The following is a 21,074-nucleotide window of genomic DNA, read 5'->3' on the forward strand; positions in this document are numbered from 1 at the left end:
GCATTGTCAATTAAATACGTTTTTTGTAATTGTAAAATGACCGATCTAAAGCATATTACACTTCAAATGGATAAACTGGACGCTGATAAATCGCTAGCAAAAAGTCAAGTAAGTTACATTTATGCACACAAATGAAATAACATCTATTTATACTCATTTGTGAGTGTACATACTCTACTTTAACTCAGACAATTTTAAAGTCGAGTGTGCTCGACTGTGAGAAAAAGCAAAATATTGCAAAAAGCAAATATTTTCAGAATTAGATATAGAGCTATAAAATTACGCTTGTTATTCGACTTTTGTAGATTTGCGAGGGTGGAAGTGGGTCTGGCAAAAATTTGAAACAAACTTGATCTGCGTGCAACCATAACAAATGCCTTCGAAAAAAATTATAGCTCTATATCTTTTAGTCTCTGAGATCCAGTGTTCATACGGACGGACGGATAGACGGAGAGGCACACAGACGGACAGACGGACATGGCTAGATCGTCTCGGCTGTTGACGCTGATCAAGATATTATATGTATATACTTTATAGGGTCGGAGATGCCTCGTACTACCTGTTACATACATTTCCTGCCGGCACAAAGTTATAATACCCTTCTACCGTATGAGTAGCGTGTATAAAAACTCTAAATCAAAATACAATAAAATGTGTTACTTATTATGCGAAAAGTTTTAAATAGAAAACTTAAATTACAATTAATAGTATTATATGGAGAGCATAAAGATGCTGGATCATACTCTACCCACCTTATCGCTTAGCTTACTAGCTTACTACATAGAACGCAAATCAAATTTTATATACACTCTCGCGCCAGGAAGTCTCGCAATAAATATGATTGTGAAGAGTTAGCTGATAATTGCCAATGTAAATGGCGGATAGATTCTGTTTGGGGAAAAACGTTGCTATGGATCAAAAAGAATTTTCCTAATATGGACACAATTATGAAACCCAATTTTACTGGGTATTTTTCTAGCTCACATTTATACGCATTTTTAGCATACACATAGAAAGAAGTATGGAAGTGAATTAATCAGCAAACGTGACGGAAGCTGCGGTGCTTTTGCATTTGAATACTGGTCAGCTTTATCGCCAAGTTTGTTTAATATTTAAAACTACTATACTACTTCAACAATAAATAAATAAAAACTCGATTGCTTTTTAGAATACTAACAACGAGGATATTGATGACATTGATGGAGGTGGACTTAGTGGACCGCAAGCAGGTTAGTAATGTATCTATCAATTTTTTTATTTAATTTATGTACTTGAGTTAAAATTGTTGTAACAAACTGCATCCGCTATAAACAACCTCTCAGCATGTGTTTTTCTAACTTGTGTAAGAAACTGCTAAAAAAAGAAAACTAGTATATGGGCATATCAGTCAAATAGTCCAACCACGGCCGTAAAAAAAAAATCTTCTTAGAATTTTTTTTTGTATAATTTCATAAAGAAATGTCTAAAATTTCATAATGCAATAGATTCATAGCATATCTCAGTTGTTTTTATGAAAAAATTGGCCTGAAAACTGAAAAAAATTTAATTGTTTTGAGACAGAAAGAAAAAGAACGAAAAAGGCTGAAATATGATAGAGAAAAGAAGAAAAGAGAAGCTCAAAACAAGAAGAACAGAAAAAATATCATTGTAAACAAAATATGGGATAGGCTATAAGAAAGGCAGAAAGAGCAACCGATTCAAACAGAAAAATTTAGATTATTTAAGTATTGTTTAATAAGTATGTCAAGCCAGAAAATGTGAATAACAGCAATGCTAAAAAAGGTAACTTGGATTGGAAAGAAAGGCGGAAATTTATTTCGGATATTTTCTTACGGGAAGACGTTCAGTCGCCAGCCAAGAAGGACACTATAATTGTTTATGGAGAAACAGTTGCTAAGCGTTTTATGTTGCTAACCGTAGAAAGAGTTAATCGGAGAACGCGTTGGCCGAACAGCATTTTTTGAAAATCGACCTAAACATGTCCAACTTTCAAATAAAATGCCGCATAATATGTGTGTAAATATCATGCCAACTTTAATTTATTTAATACAAAATTAATTTCTTGCTTTAAATGTTATTAGACACATTAAACCCGTTATCTGTTAAGTTATTCATAAAAGAAAGTAGTGGTAAAAAAAAATAAATAAAGCAGCATGGAAAAATCGTACGAGTACGTTCGCGACCGGTACTTAAATAAATTAAAATTAAATATAAAGCAACATAAATCTATTTTATAAGTAAAGTTATCGCTTTACGAGTAATATATTTCGTCCCAAATTGCAGATTTTTGCATTTTACTAGATTAAGTCAAAGTCGCATGTTTTTTTTTTTGCTAATATTATGAAAATTAAAACTCGATAAGCTGCATAATTTAGACTAACCAAAGAGCTAAATAAATGCTATCGAAAAGCAGGAAACGTTTGTTTTTATTTTTATTTTTAAATTACGTTCGTTTGCGACTCTTGGAAATACCGAAATTTTATTTAATTACTTTTGATTGACATTTGTAATTCAAGAAACTGATGACGCTGATGACAGTAATGTTGGTGTGGACGATGGTCTTCTAGCCGATAATGAAAAGCGAGGCGGCTGTCGGGTTGGATGTCCCATGCCGAATGGTTGTAACGGTTGTGTGGAGAGGCCAGCACCCGATTTAAATGTATACCAGAGTAGGAAGACACTGGCACAGGGTATGATGGACTTGGCGCTGTTCACGGCGAATGCGCATCAACTGCGTCATGTGTGGGAGACTAAATCCCATCAACCATATTTTTATTTCAGTATAGTGTTCATTTCGGTGAGCATCTTATTCCAGGTGCGTTAGTCATTCGCAATATTGATAAATTGGTAGTCCCGTAATTTACGAGGGTGCGACTCTCATTTAATATTTTGTTTATAGATTGCCGTCGGCATCGGACTTATATGGAATTACAGATACGATATTAAGAACGAGGAGGAAATCCGTCATGCGTACAGAAATAATAATTACACACTCCTTGGCATTTTCATGATAACCATTGTCAATGTGTTAATCTCAGTTTTTGCCGTTCAGGAACAAGCACCCGTTTTTCCTGAATCCACAACTGATTGCGTGCCGTAATTTAAATCTCTTTAAATCTGCGTCTGAGAAAATAATCGCGACTTTATTCAAAATTCACTTTCATCCTCTTATGTAATAATTCTATTTTGATATTAAAATTAAAGTTAGAAACACTTTGCAGCGAACTTATCTGTGAATATTCAATTGGGCGGGAACACAGTTTTTGGTGAACACAGCTTGTTTGACGACCCTGCCCTGCCAATTTAATAAATTATATGTTCAAACATTTTATTTAAATTAAAATCCATTTAATTTGACCAGATATATTCTAGTCTATATATAGTTGGGTGCATTTAGTCGCGATGGTTAGGTTTAGCACGTTACGAGAGGTGGGACCTGTATAAGTAAATTCCTCATCTCTGTTGGCTAGTCTTAGCTTATAATTTATTTTATTTAATTTTAATTTATTTTTATTTATAATAAAATCAAGTACTGACTGACCCCTTTCATTAACGTCGGGACTTCCCCAAACACTATGGAGGGCGTTGGCGTCCGTACCAAAAATAAGTTGCTGTTGGAGAAGCAGACCATGTCCACCAATCTCCGCAGCTCTTTCGGTGGAGCGTGTACGTCGTGGGTCACGTAGCAGGATGCTAGAAGCATACATCCTTCACAGCTCTCCAGCACCACCACGGTTAGATCGTTAGTGCTAAAATTAGGCAGTAGATGAGTTTGTAACCCCTTCCTTACAAGAACGGCAGTTCTCGATCCACTTACCAATGTCGGGATGTATAGATTGTAGTTAGGCGACTTCAGCCCTGCGACCGTGTTGCACACGGTTCCTGAACTAAAGCCGCGTAGGCGGACCCTTCCTCTAGAACGAGAAGGAGCTTTGCCGAATCCATTTTCGACTTAAAGGGTTGCAAACTCGCAGGGGGTCGTCTGCATGGACAGCTCCTTCGTCTCGTCTGTCAAGTTGAGGTGCAGGGTGGCGTCGGTCAAGCTCTCTGAACTTTTACTTCACCTGATCTCAACGTGTGTGTGTCTTTTTTTTCGGATGGCGTTTTTTGAGGCGAAGTTACACGCTCCCTAAGCCCCATGTTATCTTTCCGTTGCGCTTGTACACAAGATCCTCGGTCTTCTTATTGATCTGTATGATCACGTGCTACCCATCACAGGATAAAGGTTTATCAGCGTTCAGCACGGACCCATCACCCATCATCGGAATGTCCGGGTTCTGCTTCTTAAGCAGCTGAAGTGCCTGCTCGCCCTGCACAGCTATAGAGAGCAGGAACTTTGCCTTCGGCATGGACGGAATGTTATTCCTGTCCACCACGTCCAGCGTCGCTTCCAGCCAAAGCAACGATGGGTCGTTCTTGAATGTCGGGATCTTGTCTTCATTCATCCAACCCGTGCCTTCCTAGGTAGGCATTGGGCTGTCTGTCTTTGGCTTTCTCCATTCGCCCCCGCTCTGCAGACATTTTCCCGATAGGTTCCCTCCTGTCGATGAGAGCAACGGCGAGATGCCGCCTGGCAGTTCCAGCAACCGCCTATGTGAGTAGGAATTCAACAGCAGGAAGAATGGGGCTGATAGGATGGACTTCAGCTTATAAAGCATGCCTAAATGCCAGGCACGATCGAACGCCTGTTTTATGTCTCAAATAAACTCAATATCGTTTGTGAGATTCTGTGGCATTGCTCCGAGATTCCATGTTGATTCCTAAAACCAAATTGGATTAAGTTGCCGTCTTCCAGCACCGGTAATAGGCTGGCCAAAAATATGCGTTCTAATATTTTGGACAGTTTTACCAGTAAGCTGATGGGATGGTAAAACTGAAATTTTACATATATTATTTTAGATTTTATATTTGTTTTCACAATTCGCAAATTTTATAGAAATTTTTGCAGACATCACACCTATTTAATTTACCCCGATAATTGTTGGGATTTAATGATATGAAGTATTCATAGATGGCATCCATTATTTTGTCCTCGATCATTTCCAGTTTTTCTACAGTGAACGAGCGATAGTTGTCCAGTATATGAGTACCAATCCTATAAAGCACTGACTCTGAAGATATAAAAAACTGAAGCTTCTCATGTAGACCATCTCTATATCTCTTAAGGAATGCAGCTGTCAACTGGAGAACGAAGTGCATCATATCATCGTCGAATTTATCGGACAATAGCAACAGTGTATTGTAGCTTTCCTCACTAATTATACTCTCGCCAGACTTTTCGTCACAGAGTTCGGGTAAAACTAAGACAGCTTCTGCTGCCAATTCGCATGTTGGAAGCAGACCTTCGCAACAGTCGTTTTCCCCGTTCGTTTTTCGTTGTCTCATTCGTATAGGTCCATTTAAAAAACGACTGCTTCGAAATGCACCGTTATTGCCACTTGTCCGAGAACCTTGAAAAGTTTCCGGCTTGGGATTTGTCACCCGGGCGATGATATCGGGTCCGACATTATGCTGTACGTTGGCACGCAAATCCGCTGCATTAGTGATCACTTGACCATTAAGCAGAACTCCCTTGCCTTTGGCTGCAAACGATGGAATAATGTCACGTTCTTTCAATTTGGTGTTGATCTTGTACAGATCATTGAACTGCTGACGCGACGGTATATCGTTCACATTGCGTATAATGTCCACGTTGGCCTGACGAACGCCCTTTATGCGAGTCGTCTCCTTCACCATCTTGTCGAACATCCGTCTGCAATTGAAAACACAAATCAGGTATCCAAATTAAATTTGCGCTTTAATATTTATAACATATTATGGAATACTTTAAATGTACTAGTATATCAATGTATCAACAAGTTTGTGTAGATAAAAGTTTTAAATTTGTATTGTTGTTAATATTTAAAGTATTGTTCATGTCAGCTCACCTCTGTCGATTGCTTAGAGTCTTGCGATACGATCCTATACGTTCGTTAGACGTGTCATCGATGAGGCTCGATGCCAGCTGGAAATTGTAGAGACTGTGCGTGAACAGGAAAAGAGAAGTAGACAACTGTAACACATCCAAGGCGGATATGTCATCGCCATCGTCGTGTTTCTATAATCGAATAATTAAAGAGTCAATAATATCCTTGAGGTAAATAGTAGTAGCTTAATTACCAGTAATAAATCGATGATACTATTCGTTAAGCCCGTACCAGACATCGCAATGGATGAGATGTTCATGCCGTTAACAGTCCACTGAGCAACCTATTGTGGAATGATTTAATTAGTGACTAACTAAGACACATTATACACAACACGTACTGTGCCCACTCGTTTACCGGCATTTGTGACCTTAATCGCATTTGCTGTAGCACGTGATGCCCCAAGACCAACAACACCACCCACCACGCCCAACCATTGACCGCGTGCCGTGCGATCTTTCACATTGATCGACTGATCGTGCATACTGCGATCGATAAGCTGAGCACCAGCTCGTACCGTCGAATAGACAGCACAACCACCACCAACAATTGAAGCTGTCAGCACAATTGGGGCAGCGACTGTGCACATCAGACCAATGACGGGCACAGCTGCTGCTCCTAAGCCACCCACCGCCGAAAACTTGTCTAGGACGCCAACTGCTTTGCGAATTGGTCCTGCTGCTGGCGTTTCCGTTGATTCCAATATAACTCTGCCTTTCGATGTGAGATTGTAGACACCTCGGCGAGGTGCCACCATAATCCCTTCAGGCAACTCGTTGTCATCCAAGTAGGACTCCCAGTTCTGATAGACACGCCCATTTTCGTCCACATAAATCATGCAGCAATCGTCGCTGTTGTTGCTGCGTCCATTGCTACTGGCTGTAAAGCGTTCGATTTAGGCAATTGTAGATAAGATAATAAACCAGAAGGAAAGCGAAAGTCGAGTGTGCTCGACTGTAAGATACCCGCCACCCATTTTCAATGAATGTAGAACAGTGCGGTATTATTCTTAAAATATACCAAACCAATATACTGGCCGAAATACTAAATTATACCAAAATACTAAAAATATACAGAGCTATGTATAAAAAATATACCAAAAGCTGTAATTGGTATATCAATATAGTGTACAGGACTAACAAAATACTAAAAATATACCAAAAACTGTATTCGATATATCAATGCACTATCAAGACTAGCGAAAATATTAAAGTATACCAAAAGCTATTTTTGGCATATATATATAAGAAAGGAGTAACAAAATATATCTAAATTTCAATATACTATACAGGATTAACAAAATGTTAAAATATACCAAGACATGTATTTTGCATATCAATGTTCTATACAGGACTAGCGAAATACTAAAATACGCCGAAAACTGTTTTTGGTATATCAATATACTCTTAAGAGCACAGGAATAATGAAGGCTGAACTTGTGATTGCATGTACATATGTAGTAAAAATCATGAAATAGTTACGCTTGTTATTCGATTTGCGGGGGCGGAAATGATCGTGGAGCAAATATTACTATATCTCTTATAGACTCTGAGATCCAGTATTTCATACGAATAGACGAACAGACTGACATGGCTATATTGACTCGGCTGTTAGAGCTGATCAAGAATATATATACTTTATGTGGTTCGAGGAGATGACTCCTTCTAATACCTTTCAAACCTATGGGTGCGGGTATAATAATCGAACATGCTTACAAACGCAGCGACGTGCACGAAAAACCGGATGACAAGACCATTTTGTGGAATTCATAGCATCATCTTCATCCGTCTCATCGGTGGCAACCAGCACATAAAAGATCGATGTTAACGACTGGCGATTTGTGTATTTCCCTGTGAATTCACGATACAATAAACCACACCAACTATTATGGGGAATGTTTTACTTACGTTGTTCCCAAACTGCATCGAATAAAGTTTCACGTATTCTGTCAAATACTGCACGTTGTTTGTAATTTTCAGGATCAGGAATAAGGGTGCGGATCTTTTTTTCCAATATTTCGGATTGCCTATTTGACAAACTACAAACAGAAATAAAATTAATTTAAATTGTTTTACAATAAAATATTTTTGTATTAACGCAGGTGATTTTTGTTTCTTGAATATCCTCAATATTATCGCAAATGTCGTGTACAATACTCACAGGTCCCAGATGATCTCCTTACCAAATCCAAGCGATTCGGCAAAGGATTGTTGTACTTCACGAATACTTTTTCCACTCATTATTAATTTGACTTCACTTCACAGCGGCAAGATAGCAACTCAATTATATATCCAGAAGACTTCTTTATATACTGTGAATTAAGCCTTATCAGGCAAACTGATTGGCCAAACAAGCAAACAAACCATCTAAAACAAACCAAGTAAGTAAACAAACATCCTTAATCTGGACACGATAATGAAATCCAATTTTACAGTGTACAAGTGACACAGACAGTGATTTTCACTAATAATATTCTATTTTAAGACATCGTCTCAAGTCTGTGTCGGTAATAGAGATAACAAAGACAATAACAACAAAGTGTGCGCCTGCCCAAACGGGCAAGCTGCTGCGCATGTGCCGTTATCTCTGTCAGATATTCTGCTTTGCTGCCACATTTGCTTGAAACAACAGCAAAACTGCAAACCAAGTGCAAATTTTGACAATCTAATATTTAAGAAATTAAATATTACAATTGTCAAATGGATCGTAGCACTTCTTCTGACTCCATACTTGGAAACAAGCAGGCTGTTTACGAAAGAATACACCATGTTTCTATAATATGCCTTATGCGCACGGTTGCCACTTTTGGTACAAATGTACCAAAACGGGTACATTTTTTATGCGTTGGTACATTGGATCACTTTTTTACGTTTTGGTACATTTTTAATATGCCTGTTCTAGTATTTAAATTTTTCATAAAATTTTATGTTCACACATATTATTTTAACAAATGGCTCAGTTCCACCATACACAAATTTTGTTTCAGTTAGAAAATAGCACTGGAAATTATCGCATACAGTCGATTTTCGAGGTATCGTGTCAATTGAGAAAATATGTGTGTATGCGCCAATGTAAGGTCCATCACTACGTAAACAGTAATATATTGTAAATCACAATTTGTAAGTCACAATTTGTGAAATACAAAAATCTCCGTGAAAAATGTTTGGTACATTTTTGCTCATTTTTGTTGCAGTGCAACCACTACCACATTAACATTTACGAGAGCTACCAGCAACACCACGTACTCCATGGCTACTACCACAACTAGCTCCTACAACCTGGCTACTGCATTAACTAGCAGCAATTGTTCTGGCATAGCCAATGATAGCCGTAGTGGTTATGCCCATCACAGCTCTGCTACCAATTATACTGCTACACCCAGTGCAGCTGCAACTAGACTGGTAAACGCGCAAAAGTGTTTAACTGGCAAAAGAAAAAAGCAACCATTGTCGCCTCCCCTTAGGAATTAGAGGGCGTTCAATGGTCATAAACGCTCACGCTTACTCTCGGCTCAGAGTGATCAGCCAAAGCACCAGCAAAAGTGCTGCTCTACTGACACAGAGCAATCGATCTCAGGCAAGCAACATGTTGGCTTTGTTGGACATGGATGCGGAAACGGATGATGCTGATGAAGCAACTGTAGGTGATACTAATGTCACAGTGAACAACGCAGCAGTTATGAATAATGATAATGATGAGGCTGCTCCTGGACGTATAGATGAGGTTGCTAATAGAGACAAAGTTATCGTTAAGGTCAATCAAGGCGAAACGATAAAAATATTTCCCAAAGACAGTGATACCTACAGAGCCATTGTGGACCATAAGGATAACGTTGGCTTGGAATTTCACACCTACCAAATGAAAACAGACAAGCCGTAGAATCGTTGTAAAAGGCCTGCACCATAGTACGTTAAACAGCGACATTACGGAGAACTTAAAAACCCTTGGCTACGAAGTGCTACAAATCCACAATGTTAAGCCTTGTGCTAACAGCTCCAGTTTAACGTTCCAGAATCACAATGAATCCACTAAAGATTCTTATTTGGAATGTCAACGGCATAGCTGGAAAAGCCAAAGAGGTTTGCGCACAGCAATAACGTTAACATCATTCTGTTGTCTGAAATTAGGCTCAACCGAGGACAAACAGTCTAAATCTTTGGATATGCCTTCAATCCCGCCTACAAGCCATCGAACAACAATCACAGTGGAGGCGACGCAGCTGTTTTAGGAAGAAGTACTCTACGCCACTTTCCTCGAAGAATTATTGAGACACTTACTACTCAAATATCAACAATTAAAGTTGCTACTGAACTAGGAGATATGAAGGTTAGTGCTTATACTAGCACTCCCAAAAATAGACTTGAAGAAAGAGACTTCATTGACATACTTCGTGCTAGCGCTAAACGATATTTAATTGGCGGAGACTGAATGCTAGGCACTGGATGTGGGATGACACATACAACTCACCCAGAGGACGCAAACTATCAGAAGTCGTCGTTGCCTGCGGAGACAAAGTTCTTGCTACAGGATCGCCCACAAGGTACCCATAAGTTGACAACCACACGCCTACCTGCAGTGACTTTGCCTTATATCATGGCATTCCTGATTTGCTGATTCAGATCACCTAGCCCTTGTCGTCACCGTTAGCGTCACTACTTCTCCTCAGCTCATTACAAAACACACTAATTTGCCAGCATTTAGACAGCATCTGGAAAGCTCATGGCAATTAAGTCGAGCCCTGGACTCTGGAAATGACATAGAAGATAAGTTGACATACTGACTGACTCCATACATAGGGCTGCTGCTGCATCGACTCCACCTTCCGCTCAACCAGATGCAATCGAATACGGAATTAGCCTCACAAGGGAAGCCAAACAGCTTCTTGCAGATAAACGACGCCTTCGAAGACGTGCTATCCGTTCTCGAGACCCTTGGGATCGATTAATGTGGTACCGGACTACAAGGCAGTTGAAAACTATGTTTGTTAAGGCAGCTAAGGAAAGGAGCAAAAACTGGCATCATTAGACTACACGGTTGACGCTAACTACTCGCTCTGGAGATGCACAAAAGCCTTGAAAAGACGACCCTTCAGGCAGGTTCCAGTTCAGTGCCCTAGTGGTGGCCTTGCCAGAAATGAAGAAGATCAAGCTAATGCGTTTGCAGCCCATTTAGAAGCTCGATTCACTCCATTCGATTTTACCTCAACGGAACAGGTCAGGATCACGCAACAGCATCTACAGATGGCTCTGCAAATGTCACTTCCCATTAAGCCAGTGAGAACTGAGGAGATATAGTATGTGACGTCATCAAATCGTTAAGTACCAAAAAAATACCTGGCATAGATAGGATAAGCAATCGCACGTTGAAGGTTTTGCCAATGAAGGCTATTCCCTCTATTGCAAACATTTTCAATGCCATGCTGAGAATGCAGGTGTTTCCAAAGCAGTGGAAGATGACTACGATTGTGATGATTCATAAACCAGGCAAACCAGAAGCTGAAACATAATTCTATCGACCAATTAGCTTGCTCCCATCGTTATCGAAGGTATTTGAACGACTTATTGCCAATAGACTGCATGACGTCATGAGAGCGTCACATCTGGCCGGAGCACCAGTTTGGTTTTCGCGAAGGGCACAGTACAGTGGAACAAATTCACAGGCTGGCAAAACATATCCTGCAAGCGTTTGACGACTTAGAGTACTGCAACGCAGTCTTTATAGACATGCAACAAGCCTTCGACAGAGTCTGGCACGATGGCCTTCTGTGTAAAATAAAAATGGTGCTACCTGCTCCATTCTATGGAATCTTAAAATCGTATATGGATAGATCCGAATTCCTGTCCTGCAGGGTAGTCTTCTAGGACCACTGCTGTACTCCTTATACACCTATGACCTACCCATCCCAATGGGTGCATATATGGAAGATCCCTCCAAGGCTCTCATTGGAACTTATGCGGACGAGATTGCTGTCTTATACAACTCTCCAAGCAGAGTAGAAGCTGCAAACGGACTCCAAGGATACTTGGATAGCTTGGCAGCTTGGTGCAGAAGGTGGAATCTGAAGCTAAATTCCACAAAAACAATAAACCCGTGATTTACTCTGAAAAGATTAATCTTCACCACTCCGGCTATTCACTTCGAAGGCGTGACACTGGAACAACCTACTTCTGCGAAATATCTGGGTATCGTTCTAGGCAAGAGACTCACTTTTGCGCCACACTTAAACGCTGTCACCAAGAACTGTGGCCAAAGGCTACAGAAATTACGCTGGCTGCTCAACAAAAGAAGCAAAATATCTCTTCGGGCAAAGAGAGCAGTATACGTACATTGCATAGTGGCAATTTGGCTATATGGAATGCAGATTTGGGGGATTGCTGCCAAATCAAACTACAAACACATTCAAAGTACTGCAGAATAGGGGTTTACGACAAATTACAAACTGCCCTTGGTACGTGAGTGGATCCTCCCTACACCGCGATCTAAAAATACATTCTGTAGAGGAGTAGATTGGTAGACACACACAAACCGATATAGCGATAGGTTGCTAACTCTATGAGTTAGACAGACTCGCTAGGAGGCTCCTACCAGCTAGACTGTTGAGGCGATTGAAGCGTCAAGGTTTCGCCAAAACGTTCACACCCAATAGTAAACTTCACATAAACTCCTTAAACTAATATGAGGTTTGGCCCAAATAAATACATTTTTTATTATTATTATTATTATTATTATTATTATTATTATTATTATTATTATTATTATTATTATTATTATTATTATTATTATTATTATTATTATTATTATTATTATTATTATTATTATTATTATTATTATTATTATTATTATTATTATTATTATTATTATTATTATTATTATTATTATTATTATTATTATTATTATTATTATTACCATTATTTTTATTTAAAAATTATGCGTTATGTATTTTATAACAAGTAAAAACCCCGCTATCTATTTTGTATAAAATCAAAACTAAAAAATATACCAAATTAATCTACCACAAAATATCACAAATATACCGAATGGTGTATTAATATCTGGTATATGTTACATGCATATTCTGCCGGCACAAAGTTATAATACCCTACTACTAAAAAGAATAATCTTTTAATATTTATTGAAACTTGACATTGTGTTCAATTAATTTGTGCGCTTGCTTCCATGATTTTTCGCTTACAAGTCGCAAATGTTATAGAAATGATTGCACACCTTGCACTTGGTTAGCAATCCTGGGAAATTGTTTGGATTTAGTGAAGTAAAATAATCACTAACGGCCACAAGGATTTCTCTAGTAAAAAGCTGTAAATGGTCTATCGTTAAATAACGATAGTTGTCCAATATATGAGTACCAATCCTATATAGCACCGACTCTGCTGGTATGTAAAACTTTAGAAAATCGTTGAGTTCATCCCAAAAAATATGCATAAATGTCTCCGTCAAATTTAGCACAAATTGCATCACATTATCATTCAGATTGTCGGCCAACATTAGCAAAGCGTTCTCAAAACTCTCGGCATTGATGATCCGTGTGAAAATATCATCTCCGAACTGAGAGAGTTCAATTGCAACATTATTAATCACCAGACTGCTGAGTCTCAAAATGCGTACGCCGTCAGCATAATTTCTTGTGTTCTCCGGCGCATAATTTGCGGTTAACTCTGTCATTCCCGAGGATCCAGTGAAAACTCGACCACCGTTATTGCCAACAAGACAGATGTTATTGCCACTGGCTGCGGAGCCCTCAAATGACTCGGGCATGGGATTTGTCACTTGACGAAGGATATCGGGTTCGATATTATCCTGTATACGCAACTCCGCCGTATTTGTGAAAACTTGATCATTTAGCTCAACACCTTGGCCATTTGCTGCGAATGAGGGGCGTATGCCATTGCGATTGAAATCCCTGTTGAACTGCTGTCGCGATGGCATCTCGTTCACATTCCGTATAATGTCCGTAGAAACGCCTTTTGTTCGGATCGTCTCCTTGACCACCTTGTCAATCGTACGTCTGCAATTGAAAGGACAATTCAGTATGCGGAACGTGAGAATTATAAATATAAAATGATATTTTAATGGACGTTTTTGTTTCAGCTTTCTCTAAATAAAAAAATTGTATAATCAAAATGACTAAAACAAGAGAAATATTCATTCATATCTTTCCACAAAGATCATTTGTAGTTGATAGCTCAGCTTGGCACACAGAATAAAGCTCGGGGAAGTATCGAAATCAATTCAAGAACATTATATAACTGAGTGTAAGTACTTTCTTTGTATGCCTTTCCATTTTCATCTTTATAGCGTACTCAAAATAGGTTCAGTCACCAAATGAAAATAAAATTCGGTACTTGGGATTACCATTTAATATTTACGCCGACAAAGTGTCGATTGCTTTCCAATTGAGGCTGGCAAAATCCTCTACTGAACTTCTCCGATGGTGTTGGCTGGGTAGGATCTGCAAAGCCTCATTGTCATCGGGTAGCAGATCTCTACTGTGCGCCGACGTTAAAGGTACTGCCGATCCTAGCTCCTTGTCTATCGGGCACTTGTCTGTCTGAAAACAAGAAGTAGAATGCATGGTACGAGGTGTCTGGCGGTCAGACTGAAAACACTATGGGGGCTCCCAAGAATAAAATTACCCAAAAGTCTACAAATCAGTTGTAACAATTCCGTTACAATCAACAACTCGAGGTTAGCCGTCTCGGACCAAGAGCGGACTCGCCAAGGACACAAACTTTGAGGGTCCACCTACACGACTTTGGTCCAGGAACCGTGGATAGCGTCGGGCAACACGGTCTCAGGGCTTACGTCGCCTAATTACAATCTATACGTCCCGACAATGGTAAGTCACATGGTTCATATCACCACTCTTTGAAGGACGTCTAAAAACATTTTCCTGCCGAAGGCGGGCAATGCAGCCATGAGGACTCAAATGACTTCCGGCTAATCGGCCTAACCTCTTTCCTGCTAAAAAGTTTGGAGAAGCTTCGTGATATCCATATTAGAAGCAATTCATTGCATCTGTTGGCCCCCAATCACCATGCTCTTGTAGCATCCATTCAAAAGGCAGACCACTTCAAAGAATATGCTTAGGGGGATTTCTGGACATTTCAGGCGCCTATAATAATGTCACTACTGACGCTATATGAAGAGCCTTAGATGGATCAACCGATTTCTTGGTGACAGGCGGGAAGTAGCCACGTGGGGCGATTCGACTATTGCAAAGGATGTGCGAGATGACACTCCCCAGGGTGGGGTTCTCTCGCCTCTCCTTTGCAATCTGGTTGTGAATAGCCCGCTACAAAAATTTACTAGACGGGCTTCCAAGTTAATTGCCTATCCCGACGACATAAGCATAACCACCCTCGCTTCAGTAATGGAACTTACTTTATTAGTAGGGAGACTAGTATAGACTTGGACTATGCTATCCCCCTCACCTGTACTGAGGGCCCTGAACCGGGCTGCTGGGATATGCATTCCCGAAGCAATAAACCTCTTCACCGACGGGTCGAAGAAGTCGGTGCCAACCCGATTCCAAACATTTCTACAAACTCTCTGACCATTGCATCATCTTCCAGTTGGAAGCTTCGCTAGGCAAGGCCACAAAAGTACAACTCGATTAACATCTTGGTTGACAGCTAGGCTCCAATAAGAGCAATGTACTCAGATGTGGTCAAGTCCAAAGTTGTCCTGGAAAGTAGAAGAGCAATAGAGTCGCTGAATGCATCTGCAGTAATGCGCATCTACTGGTTCCCATGCCACGAGGGCATCGATGGCAACAAGATCGCGAACACTCTTGCCAAAGGAGGTTGAGCTTCATGTTGGCAATATGTGCAATGTGCTGATATCCCAGAGATCTATAGGCAGGGAAATTGAAGTACGCTCTAGGCGTCAGAGGGACGAGAGCTGGCGCAATACCAACTCGTGCAAAACTGCAAGGCTGATGTGTGCTTCAATAAACACCAACTTAACCAAATACGTCAAGGAAAGACTGAAGGCTAATCCATGCTGTAAAGATGGGTATCATGAACAGCGATCAGTGCAGGAAATGCAACGAGTCCGGAGTTAAGGAAACACTTGAGCATCTTCTCTGTAGATGTCCAGCATCTATGCTGTGCGACTTCTGAGACGAAGATACCCTCCACCGGCATAGCTACAAACCTCAACTAGTCTATGGTTCGCCCCTAATAGGGGCAGCCGGTCCTACCTACCACACCTTTCCAATTGAGATTAATTAACTCACCTCTGTTGATTGCTTAGCGATTCACGATACGAGCCAATGCGATTGTTGGCCGTATCATTGATGATAGTCGAAGCCAGTTTAAAATTGTAGACGCTGTGCGTGAAGAGGAAGAGCGAGGCAGACAACTGTAGAGCATCCATGGTGGATATATCGTCGCCATCCTGATGTTTCTGCAAATGAATAATGTATTCTATAATGTATCAAAACAATAATAATACTACAGCTTACAAGTATTAAATCTATGACGCCACTCGTCAAGCCCGTGGCTGATATCATAATAGATGAAATGTTCATGCTGTTGACCGTCAATTGAGCAATCTGTAGTTGGATAGTTTGATTAGTTAACGCTTCAACTCAGACACATTGAAAATGACACTTACGGCGCCCACTTCTCGGCCAGCATCTGTGGCCACTGTCACGGCACTTGTGGCACCTGCAGCCCCAAGGCCAACAGCACCTGCTACCACACTCAGCCATTGACCACGTGCCGTGCGATCTGTCACATTGATCGACTGCTCGTGCTGACTGCGATCCACAAGCTGAGCGCCAGCTCGTGCTGTCGAATAGCCAGCAGCTGCTAAACCAACAGCGCCAGCTACCAACATAACGGGTGCAGCGACTGTGAACGCTAGTCCAGCTATGGGCACAGCTGCTGCTCCCAAGCCACCCACTGCCAAGGTAATGTCGAGTGCACCAAGTACCTTGCTTTCCGTTGAAGATGCCGGCGTTGGCATGGATTGCAAGATAACATCGCCTCGCAATGTAAGATTGTAGACGCCTCGAGGAGGTGTCACCATAATGCCTTCGGGCAGCTGATTACTGGTCACATAGGACTCCCAATTCTGATAGACACGTCCATTTTCGTCCACATAAATCAGGCAGCAATCGACGCTGCGTCCATTGATATCAGCTATTAGGCGATCGATTTAGTCAATTGCAGATAAGATAATAAACTTGAAAGAAAGCTAAAATGGAGTCTGCTCGGCTGTAAGATGCCAAAAATACTAATAAAAAAAATTATAGCTCTATCTCTTATAGTCTCTGAGATCAAGGTGTTCATACGGACAGACGGACGGACGTCTGTCCGGACATGGCTAGATCGTCTAGACTGTTAACGCTGATTAAGAATATATATACATATGTACTTTATAAGGTCTGAGATGCCTCCTTCTGTCTGTTACATACATTTCCTGCAGGTACAAAATTATAATACCCTTCTACCCTATAGGTACCTTCTACCCTAGCGGGTATACATACTAAAATATGACGAAGACTGTATTTAGTATATCAGCGCAAACAAAATACGAAAAATATATCAAAAGCTATATTTGGTATATCAATATACTATGAATGACTATCAAAATACAAAAAATATACTAAAAGCTGTATTTTTTATATTAATTCACTATACAGGACTAACAAAATACTAAAATATACCGAATGCTGTGTATCAATATATTCTACAGGACTAACTAAGTATATAAAAATATTCATATTTATTTTCTGTTCAAGAATATATCTTCAATACGGGGTTAGAGAAGATGACTGCTTCTTCTTGTAATACCTTTCCATCCTATGGGTGAAGGTATAAAAATCGAACATGCTTACAAACGCAGCGACGTGCACGAAAAACCGGATGACAAGACCATTTTTTGGAATTTATAGCATCATCTTCATTCGTCTCATCGGTGGCAACCAGCACATAAAAGATCGATGTTAACGACTGGCGATTTGTGTATTTACCTGCGAATTCACGATACAATAAACCACATGAAGTGGTATAGGGAAATCTTTACTTACGTTGTTCCCAAACTGCATCGAATATAGTTTGTCGTATTCTGGCAAATACTGCACATTGTTTGTCATTTTTTTCAGGATCAGGAATAAGGATGCGGATCTTTTTTTTCAATATTTTGGATTGCTCATTTGACAAACTTTATATTATACATGAATAAAATTATCTTACAATAAAATGTACTTCTATTAATACAGATCATTTCTGTTTCTTCGCAAATTTCGTGCACAATACTCACAGGTCCCAGATGGTCTCATTACCAAATCCAAGAGATTCGGCAAAGGATTGTTGTACTTCACGAATACTTTTTCTACTCATTATCAATTTGACTTCACTTCACAGCGGCAAGAAAGCAACTATTTTTTGCTAAACTATTAAATCTATATCGAATATACATATGTCCAGACGACTTCTTTATATGTCAATTAAGCCTTATCAGGCAAACTGATTGACCAAAAAACAAACAAACCAGCTAAAACAAATTTTTATACCCGCTACCCATAGGGTAGAAGGGTATTAAACCTTTGTGCCGGCAGAACGAGAACGAGGCATCTCCGACCCTATAAAGTATATATATTCTTGATCAGCGTCAACAGCCGAGACGATCTAGCCATGTCCGCCAGATCAAGTTTGTTTCAAATTTTTGCCACGCCCACTTCCGCCCCCACAAATCAAAAAAATCGAATAACAAGCGTAATTTTGGTATATACAATAATTACTATTCCTAAAAATTTGGTTGCGATCAGATAAAAATTGTCGAAGTTATTAAAGAAATACTTTTGTATGGCCAGAAACGCCCACTTACTAGGGGTCTTAGTTGCTTTGGGTGACAATCTGGTACATTGCGACGTCTATGGTATATTTTGAATGCGGTACTATATCGATATACCACATATACCATTTGGTATATTTTCAGTATTTTCGGTATATTTTGAAAATAATACCGCAATATTTTGCCTTTATTAAAAATGGGTAGCGGGTATCTCACACTCGACTGTAACTTTCTTACTTGTTTATCTGAACGTAGAGCAATTTCTTAGAATTTTGATGTTATCAAATTAAATTGCAACAAAGCCAAGTGCAGTTAATACAACTCACACACAATCAACCTACATTTAAGTACTTGCGTATGTACTGTGTGTATCATATGTGCGTTTATATGTGTGCTTACAGATAAACTTTCATACTAAGCATTAGCATTTTTAATATGACTCGGCGAAGCATGCTAAGGAACAAAATTTCAATAGAGAGAGAGAGCTTTCGGTCAAAGCACAAACATAGCCAGAGAGTCGCATTCAACTGGACACTGTGATGTAAGAGGGAGAGAGAGAGAGTGGGAGAAAAGTGCATTAACATTAATGACAACAGCGCAAGATATTTCATCTCGGATGCTGTACGTTGGCATTAGTGATCACTTGACCATTCAGCAGAACTCCCTTGCATTTGCACAGTGGTTGGGCTTGTATGGAGCCGCGGCCATAAATATTTCCAGATGAGATATTGTTATGAAATGATCCTCAAAAATCTAAAAAAATATTTTGTATATATAGTAAAAAAAATTGGCTACACCGGAAGACTATATCCTATAGCCTCCATACAACCTTTGTATGACAAGAAAAATCTCGTTTGCCATTAAGGTGCTTGGACATTTTTGAAACAATTTCTTTTCTTTTCGTAATTTTTTGGTAATGACGATTTTTTTAATTTTGGCCTATGGGTGCAACCACTGTGCTTTGGCAGCAATCGAAGGAATAATGTCATGCTCTTTCAATTTGGTGTTGATCTTGTACAGACCATTTAATTGCTGGCACTACAGTATATAATCCATAAGTGTTTGTTAATTTTAAAATTTATATTAAACATTACAAAATCGCATTACAACCTTATCATCCAAATAAAGAATTGTTATACCTAACGAATGCTATTTTACCTCATTTTTAATTTGACTTTACTTCACAATAGCTAGAATGTTACTAATTTTTGCGAAAAGTTCCACAAAATTTTAATTTGTGAACATCCTATCCTATCTTCAATTTGTGTGCAATGAATATTACGGAAGATTAATACAGGCAATTTGTAAGTCGAAAAGTTTATTATGATTATAAACTATTTTGTTTAAGCCTTATTAAATATTTCAGCACTCTATTACCATTCGAAGTATAAGTTCTGCAAAAGCTCAAATATTAAAAAGCTAATAATGCAATATCACCAAATATAGTATACCATTTGGTATATTTTTAGCATTTAGCGCTATATTATTTTTGGTTTATTTAGGTACCGGGAATCATTCTTACTTGTTTCTTTCTATGTGCGTTAAAAAATAATTTTTTTTTTTTTGCCAAATTAATTTATTATATTTTATATTGAATTATTATTCACACATATTTAAAGAAAACATTTTTGAAATACTCTAAACTCAAACGTTAAATTTAACAAAATCGAAACTGAATTTTTTTTTTTTTAGATTGTATATTTGTTTTCACAATTTGCAAATTTTATAGAAATTTAAGTTACCCCGATAATTGTTGGGATTTAATGATATAAAGTACTTATAGATGGCATCCATTATATCGTTATCGATCATTTCCAGTTTATCTACAGTGAACGAGTAATACTTGTCCCTATAAAGCACTGACTCAGAAGATATATAAAACTGAAGCTTCCCATGTAGACCATTTCTATATCTCATGCGTATGGGTCCATTTTAAGAAACGACTGCTTCGAAATGTAGCGTTATTTCCGCTTGTCCCAGAGCCTTGAAAAGTCTTCGGTTTGGGATTCGTTACCCGGGCGATGATATCGGGCCCGACATTATGTTGTCTATATCTGTATTATGACGATGATTCATGATCAGATTCTTGAAATAGGGATTTCCTTGTTTCATTTTGAATAATGCTAGAGGACGCATCTGAACTTTGCAGAAGCCATTTACACTTTGAACTCTTTTTCTTGCTTTCTTGATTGGATTTGTGTCATTATTATTTTGCACTATGTTTACTTCAAACTCTTGGGTTTTCGCCAAGGCATTGGGCAATTTTCTGGTTTGAGGGAAAACAAT

General features: G+C 39.1%; 4 protein-coding genes across 6 annotated transcripts in view; 2 read left to right on the forward strand and 2 right to left on the reverse strand.

Moving 5' to 3' along the window:
- LOC117566368 (ninjurin-A) overlaps positions 1–21,074 on the forward strand; it is a 43,936-nt gene continuing 22,862 nt past the window's right edge. For both annotated transcript variants that reach the window (XM_052005801.1, XM_052005799.1), the window contains exon 1: positions 1–108. In XM_052005801.1, coding sequence (XP_051861761.1) covers positions 37–108 — 72 coding nt within the window. In that variant the 5' untranslated portion in view covers positions 1–36. The remainder of the gene's footprint in view (positions 109–21,074) is intronic.
- LOC127565661 (ninjurin-A-like) lies at positions 1,022–3,158 on the forward strand. Its single transcript, XM_052005303.1, has 4 exons — positions 1,022–1,027; positions 1,169–1,229; positions 2,517–2,815; positions 2,900–3,158. The coding sequence occupies exons 1-4, from the start codon at positions 1,022–1,024 to the stop codon at positions 3,098–3,100; spliced, it is 567 nt and encodes a 188-aa protein (XP_051861263.1). The 3' UTR covers positions 3,101–3,158.
- On the reverse strand, positions 3,499–5,873 carry LOC127565730 (uncharacterized). Its single transcript, XM_052005798.1, has 2 exons — positions 3,818–5,873; positions 3,499–3,749 (listed from the first exon to the last, which is right to left on the reverse strand). Exon 1 carries the CDS (start codon positions 5,746–5,748, stop codon positions 4,915–4,917), a length of 834 nt encoding a protein of 277 aa, XP_051861758.1. The 5' UTR covers positions 5,749–5,873; the 3' UTR covers positions 3,499–3,749; positions 3,818–4,914.
- LOC117566366 (uncharacterized) lies at positions 13,153–18,353 on the reverse strand. Of its 2 annotated transcripts, XR_007955080.1 has the most exons (8): positions 18,255–18,353; positions 18,022–18,155; positions 17,830–17,964; positions 16,602–17,131; positions 16,450–16,539; positions 16,222–16,391; positions 14,337–14,532; positions 13,911–13,989 (listed from the first exon to the last, which is right to left on the reverse strand). XR_007955080.1 is itself a non-coding variant. In XM_034245859.2 (7 exons), the coding sequence occupies exons 1-7, from the start codon at positions 18,332–18,334 to the stop codon at positions 13,155–13,157; spliced, it is 1,974 nt and encodes a 657-aa protein (XP_034101750.1). In that variant the 5' UTR covers positions 18,335–18,353; the 3' UTR covers positions 13,153–13,154. The 2 variants fall into 2 exon arrangements, 1 of the variants encoding a protein (XP_034101750.1); XM_034245859.2 differs by lacking the exon at positions 14,337–14,532 and having other exon boundaries at positions 13,153–13,989.

Source organism: Drosophila albomicans, chromosome 3, assembly GCF_009650485.2.
Source record: "Drosophila albomicans strain 15112-1751.03 chromosome 3, ASM965048v2, whole genome shotgun sequence".
NCBI classification, from domain to species: Eukaryota; Metazoa; Arthropoda; class Insecta; order Diptera; family Drosophilidae; genus Drosophila; species Drosophila albomicans.

Excerpts from the sequence above, each read along its gene's own strand:
- LOC127565661 (XM_052005303.1), top strand. Across the intron at positions 1,230-2,516 it reads ACTTAGTGGACCGCAAGCAG|AAACTGATGACGCTGATGAC; the intron begins GTTAGTAATGTA and ends TTGTAATTCAAG. Across the intron at positions 2,816-2,899 it reads CGGTGAGCATCTTATTCCAG|ATTGCCGTCGGCATCGGACT; the intron begins GTGCGTTAGTCA and ends TTTTGTTTATAG.
- LOC127565730 (XM_052005798.1), bottom strand. The coding sequence starts at position 5,748 with ATGTTCGACAAGATGGTGAAGGAGACGACTCGCATAAAGGGCGTTCGT.
- LOC117566366 (XM_034245859.2), bottom strand. The coding sequence starts at position 18,334 with ATGAGTAGAAAAAGTATTCGTGAAGTACAACAATCCTTTGCCGAATCT. Across the intron at positions 17,965-18,021 it reads CGATGCAGTTTGGGAACAAC|GTAAATACACAAATCGCCAG; the intron begins GTAAGTAAAGAT and ends GTGAATTCGCAG. Across the intron at positions 16,392-16,449 it reads GCGTCATAGATTTAATACTT|AAACATCAGGATGGCGACGA; the intron begins GTAAGCTGTAGT and ends ATTCATTTGCAG.